Source organism: Bubalus bubalis, chromosome 2, assembly GCF_019923935.1.
Source record: "Bubalus bubalis isolate 160015118507 breed Murrah chromosome 2, NDDB_SH_1, whole genome shotgun sequence".
Taxonomy (NCBI): domain Eukaryota; kingdom Metazoa; phylum Chordata; class Mammalia; order Artiodactyla; family Bovidae; genus Bubalus; species Bubalus bubalis.
The window spans coordinates 58,423,585-58,430,655 of record NC_059158.1 but is presented as its reverse complement, the minus strand read 5'-3'; the positions used below and the strand labels follow the sequence as shown (position 1 = coordinate 58,430,655).

General features: G+C 34.1%; 1 protein-coding gene across 1 annotated transcript; it reads right to left on the bottom strand.

Moving 5' to 3' along the window:
• Positions 1-1,660: 1,660 nt before the first annotated feature.
• Positions 1,661-6,759, bottom strand: MSTN (myostatin). The gene is given in 3 exon segments (NM_001290967.1): positions 1,661-2,088; positions 4,121-4,494; positions 6,335-6,759. Coding segments are annotated over 3 exon segments (1,128 nt in total). The 5' UTR covers positions 6,708-6,759; the 3' UTR covers positions 1,661-1,707.
• Positions 6,760-7,071: the final 312 nt, after the last annotated feature.

The window sequence follows — 7,071 nt, the reverse complement described above, 5'->3', positions numbered from 1 at the left end:
ATGAAACAGATGTAACTAGTCCTTGCTTTTGTATGTTTAAAGCAACTTGACCAGAACCAATTTAACAGGAATTTCACTCATGAGAAACTAGAGTAGCAGACCTAAAATTTCTAAACCAAACTTTTGTGCTCTCTCATTAAACTTTTATAATAAAGTGGAAACCAGAAATCTAGAGTTAATCATTATAACATGAAACTGTTGTCTTTCAAAAAAGGTGAAAACACTTTAATATAACTTACATTGTTTCTACACATTGGATGTAAGAAATAATTTCACTTAATCATAAGTACAATTTATTTGATTAACAAAATCCTGATTTACAAAATAGTAGTAAATATATGCAGAAATATATTCATTATCAAATTATAAAATAAAATTAACAATTTGTAAGATATCATCAGTTTATTATTCTGATTTCAGATAATAGAGTTAAATCATTTTGGTATGCTTAATATTTATAAGTATTAAAATAATGGAACGTTGAGATTTGAACACAATGACAGTAAACCATTGAAATTTCACATTCACATTATACAGCCATCATGAATCCATAAGTGAATGCTAATAATGTAAAAAAATATAAAATGATTGTAATATAACCATCTAACCATTAGCATATGGAGTTTTAAGACCACTATTTAGTGAACTAATTTGCTCCGAAATATAAGCATTTGCTTTATGTCCTACATGACATGTCTTTGTGCCTTAATACTTAATTTGAAATGTCCTTACTGTAAAAATATACCAAAGTAAATAAAAAAGGAGACATTTATTTACAAAACAATATTGTATACATATTATATAAATGCAACTGTTTCAAAATCTTTTTATACAATATTGATAGAATCAGTCATTTCCATTATTTCATCCTAAAAGCTGCAGTATTGCAAAGGCAGGCTATAATTTTGAAATTTTGACCAAAATGAATACTTTTTGACTGCCTTTTCAATGCAGCTTCTCCAAGTATGCTACAGAATTGAATGTAGACCTCTGAAAAAATGATTTTTCTTTCTTTATAGAACATCCATTGCCCATAGGGAGGAGTGTGAAAATGCACCTGAAGAAAGGAGAAACTTATTACTTTACTGAATGTTTTTTGCTTGATAAACCTGATGACATCAGCCATTCAGCCTATTGTATTAGCACCATTGGCAAAATCTGTTAATGTACTGGATCAATCAGTAGAGGAATGGTAACTTGCATATGGTGTACCATCCCTATATTGTGGAATCTCATCTTACCAAGTATGCTATCATACAATATAAATTCAAGTGTTTAAGGATGTTTCAAATAATGGTATATAACAATACAGCATTTTACCAATACTGCATATACATTTTTCTGTAAATATTAAGTGAAACTGTAAAGAAATAGATTTTAAAGCATACTCCTTTAATTCACCAGAAGACAAGGAGAATTGCTTTCATTCACCTGCATATGTTGTAATATATTTGAACATAAATGGAATTTGATCTCCTAGGTCAAAAACTCTGGAAATCATAAAACTTTTTATTATACGATTTGTTTTGATGGTTAAATGCCAACCATTGCATATATTCTCTCTTCTTAGTTCATATACTGTAGCTTGTGCTTAAGTGACTGTAGCCTACTCTAGGCTTATAGCCTGTGGTACATAATTTCACAGTTTCAAAATTGTTGAGGGGAAGACCTTCCATGTTTTAGGAAGCTATGAACCAAATATAAATCTCATGAACACCCACAGCGATCTACTACCATGGCTGGAATCTTCCCATATATTATTTGTCCTTCGCCATTAAAATATAGCATATTAATTGGAGACATCTTTGTAGGAGTGCAGCAGGGGCCGGCTGAACCTCTGGGGTTTGCTTGGTGCACAAGATGGGTATGAGGATACTTTTGCAAAAATACAAATTCACATTCTCCAGAGCAGTAATTGGCCTTATATCTTTTAGGTGCAATAATCCAATCCCATCCAAAAGCTTCAAAATCCACAGTTAGAGGGTAACGACAGCATCGAGATTCTGTGGAGCGCTCATCACAATCAAGCCCAAAATCTCTCCTAGATCTTTTTGGTGTGTCTGTTACCTTGACTTCTAAAAAAGGAGTCTGTATGGAAAGGAAAGAAGAGTTAATAATAGATCCCAAAACACTCTCCTACCTCAAGGACTCATTATTAAAGAAAGAAACTAATCATTTTGCTAATGTCACATTTCTTTTTAAAAGGCACAGCATTAAGGAGTTTTCATTTACACTAGGCTTGATTCTTCCTTTATGGCTCAAAAGTCTACAGTAGCCTTAGGGATTCCCCTGTGGTCAGAGCTTTGTCTTGTTTATTCTTGTTTTCCTCGGTTTGAGTATCTGAATGCCTGACACATAATAGATGCTCTGAAAAAACTGATGGATGACAGTAAAGGGAGAGGGGGAAGAGAAGAGAAAGGAGCAGGGAGGAAAGAAGAGGGACAAGGCTAGCTTATGTCTTCCTGCTTATTGATTAAATATGGTGGCTAAATATGTCTGATGCCTCCTGGAGGGATAGGTATACTCATTCATCCTCCATTCACTTGGTCTTATTCAGGGAAACTTGGATATTAACACCGAAACACGATAGTTGCCGCCCAGTACTGCACAGATGTAATGGGAAAAAGGAAGGTAGAGTGATGAAGATAGTGGTAAGTATATAGGGTTGGAAAGACTAACTCCAAGACAGAGAGGCGCAGATTCAGAAGAAGATACAATGATATTCCCTTTATTCTTTCACTAAAAAATGTTTCCATTCAGATATTTAAACTACAATTTGCTAATCCTCCTCCTGTACCAATCTTTTCATGAATTTGAGACATTTTTCCTTTTATATGGAAAAGTCTGAGGAATATACATCTTATTAGTCATTTGTTTAATAATACTTAAAACCTCTATCACGTCACCAACTTTGATCATTAAAATGCTACCTAGAAAAAGAACACATTCTTTTTTATCCTATATAAAATCAAAATAGACATGGTAATTATTGGTATTTAAGATTATACAAAATAACATCATTTGGGGAGTCAATAACATTTTATGTAGTATATTTAAAGAAAAATTGATTACCTGGAAAATTTTATAATGTCTTAAAGAATATGTTTTCATTTAGAAATGATTTACTTTACATTTAGATATCATTTAGATATGATATTCTCTACAAATAAGACCATTTAAAAACTATAAAGCTTGCAAGTATAATCTTTTGTTGTAAATTATATCAATAAATGGAAATAAAAGGTATGGTCACATTAAAAAAGTTTTTGAAAACAGAAGTAAATACAAGCATAAATAAGCCAGAAGAGTGAGTAGCTCTAAACTTATAGTAGATTTTAAAATGGTTTTTTATTAATTTTTATAATATATAAGGCATTATTTTCTGTTTGACTTTATATTAAATTAGTTGACATTACCTAAGTTAACTCCTGTTAAAGAACAGTAGGACAGTTCAGAAAATAGCTGAGTAGTACAAGTTAACTAGCCTGAAATTTTTAATTTTACCAGGGGTAATTCACAAAGTAATCCACATATACATTAGTGCATCAATAGTCTATAAAACAAGGAACATATTTATCATGAGAGATCTTAAATATAGTATATTTAATAGTATATAAACCTGAACATATATCTAGTTAATTTCTATAAGTAAAAGCATTTTATTTTAATTATAACTTTTAGAGTTTATTTTTCTGCTTTATTAAGCGAAAGAATTTTAACAAATTTGTCACTCTTCTGGGGGGGAAAATGTGTTGTTGGGTGTGTACTAGAATCCACTGTGAAGACCGCATGTTTTTATTTATATAATCATGTAGCACATCAATGGAAAGCATTTTATATTTCATTCTCAATTCAAAAGAATTCCCTAAAAACTTAAGGACCATGGTATAACTTTTTTTCTTTTAAATCCTCATGCAAAGTAAAAGTATCAAGAGAGTGTTTCATAGGATGTGAAATGGAACACCTACTTTTGTTGGGTACAGGGCTACCACTGGGGTAAGGTACCTTTGTCTGGCTTATAAGCACAGGAAACTGGTAGTTATTTTTCACTACTATTCACTCACATTATGAGTAAACACATAACAAGGTTTTTAGCATGTTATTTTCAGTAATCACTTACCAGTCCATCTTCTCCTGGTTCTGGGAAGGTTACAGCAAGATCATGACCATTCTCATCTAAAGCTTTGATTTCAATGCCTAAGTTGGATTCAGGTTGTTTGAGCCAGTTTTGCAACACTGTCTTCACATCAATGCTCTGCCAAATACCAGTGCCTGGGTTCATGTCAAGTTTCAGAGATCGGATTCCAGTATACCTTGTACCGTCTTTCATGGGTTTGATGAGTCTCAGGATTTGCACAAACACTGTCGCAGGAGTCTTGACAGGTCTCAGATATATCCACAGTTGGGCCTTTACTAGTTTATTGTATTGTATCTTAGAGCTAAATTGAAAGAAGCAACATTTGGGTTTTCCTTCCACTTGCGTTAGAAGATCAGCTATAAATGAATAAGAAAAAAAAGTTACTAAGATCATTTTTATGAAAAATGAACGAACACCTCCATATCAATCTATGAACATTTTTTTAATTGGAATAATGTGTGCATATTTAGTCTTTTAAAATAGAAAAATATGTAGCATTTCATTCATAACAGCAAAATATCAACTATAACAGTTATTACAGCTTTTCAGAATCTTTTAGGTATATGTTTTTTCAGCTGTTATGAGCAGCCTACTTCCTTTCCAGAGAGCTGTGGACTAAGGAAAATTCTATTAAGGAATGAAAAGTGGATGAAATTTTAAAATGATGATGATTAGAGAGAACAAGAGACACTGTGGAAGAACATCCACTTAGAATTCTTTGGGAATCTGAGTAGTTACACTTACTGAGCAGCTGTACCAATCAGTCTGGAGGAAGGAACCCTTCCCCCAGGCCTGAATTACCTGGGGACAAGACACAGTGAGCAACTAACTGAGCCTCGGGAATTAGCAGAAAATATAGTGCATCTGTTATGTTAGGACGCTGGGACAGCCTTTTAAAGGAAAAAAATAAAAACACTAGCAGGTAATTAGCACCAAAACTTAGATGTTGTATTCAAGCTGTTTCAAAACTTAGAAAACATTGTCTTTAGGGCCAGGCTGTCATTGTAAGCAGAAGCACTTAGCAATTTCTTGCCTTTTTGTTTTCTCAAGATTGTTTATAAATAAGGCAAATCTATTCCAGGATTATCTGATAGCACAGTCTTAAAGGAAACTTATTTGTTGCCTTATAACCTAGTTACTTAATAAGAAAAAGCAGTATTTTGAAACTATTTTGAGTCCAGTTTAAAGTGGGTAGAGCCCTGTATAAAGCAAGATCGCAGACACATGGCACAAAACTCTTTCTGGTCATGCCTTCTCTGTTGAGGTGCCTGTCTCCCTTTCCTTGAGTATAGGTTTGAACTGACTGCAACAGAAATATATGAAACATATTATCTTTCAGAAACAACATAGGTACTACATATAGGTAATAGTTCTCCCTCCTATGAGGAATAAAATAATATTTTAGAAGGTTATTAAGCATGTGCCTCCTAGATATGTGCAGACCAGGTACTCTCAACAATAGTACCATGGTCAGGGTATAAGTGGAACTTTGTAAGCCATAACCTACTCAATTAAAGTGTTTATTTCTTAGCATTTTCTGCTGATTAGCTCATGATTTTTCATTATGCTGTGTTTACTTCCTTATTGCTCTTACTAATACATTGTTTATTAAGAATATTCTTTTATCCTTTCCACTGTAATAGCTTTCAAAATTACTCTGTGAAGAACATAAAAACTCTATGAGAAATAGTTTTGAATAACAGAAGTCATTCTAAGTGTTCAGCAAATGCCCAAATAGGCTTCAACCTCTACAGATTTCTTCCTTTCTCTTTTATTAATGAAAAAAAAAAAAACCCTGTTATTATAAATGCATATTTCAGGCAACCAAATGCAATTAGGAACTTTCATGTAAAATTTTCACATTGCTGATACTGTCTCCCAATCCTTTACCTTGGTAGCATTAAGCTGTGAAAACATAAACATGTTATAGTTGTCATACTAAACTATATAACATGAATGCTATGCACGCATTGCATTTTTGATTTTTAGCTTTTTAGCTCTCTAAGGAAACAAATAATGTGGCAGCTTTCAGTCTCATTGGTCTATTTCTCATGAAATCTTGAAAAAAGCTCTTTCCCCTCCTCCTTACATACAAGCCAGCAGCTTGTTAAAAGAGCCTGAAAATAGACCGGTTTCTCATGAACACTAGAACAGCGGCCAGCAGAGCCGCTGCTCCGCACCAGCAGGACTACTCACACTCCGTGGGCATGGTAATGACCGCGTCCGTCCTGGCGTGGTAGTCATCGTCTTCCAAGGAGCCGTCACTGCCGGCATCTCTCTGGACATCGAACTGATCAATCAGTTCCAGGAGTGGAGGAGCCTTGGGCAAAAGTTGTCTGATAGCATCTTTGCTGATGTTAGGAGCTGTTTCCAGGCGAAGTTTACTGAGGATTTGGATTTTTATGGCTTCTAGTCTTGAGGATGTAGTGTTTTCCCTCCACAAACATGCATTACACAGCCCCTCTTTTTCCACATTTTCCTTCTGCTCGCTGTTCTCATTCAGATCCACTGGGCCAGCAACAATCAGCATAAATAGGTAAATATAAACAGAGATTTGCAGTTTTTGCATGGTTTTAAAATCAATACAATCTTTTCCCTTGTTCTTCTTCCTTTTACTTTTCTTTTGCTTTTGAGTAACGCCAAGCCAAACGTTAATGCCTGCCCAGTCTGAGAGACAACTTGCCACACCAGTGAATCTTTTATACTGTATTCCAAGTGGCTTTTTATATTCCAACTTTGATGAGACAAGTGTCGTCGGGATCTGTGATTGGCTCTTGCTCCACAATGAATCTCGCTGTCAGAGGTTAAAACCCTGTCTGTCACAAGTCACCAAACAGTATTTTGTTACAGTCAAGGGTGAGCTGATTCATTTGACTACTTCTTAAAAGGAATAAATCTATGAATAATAAAGGCTGTATGTGACATTCGAAAAA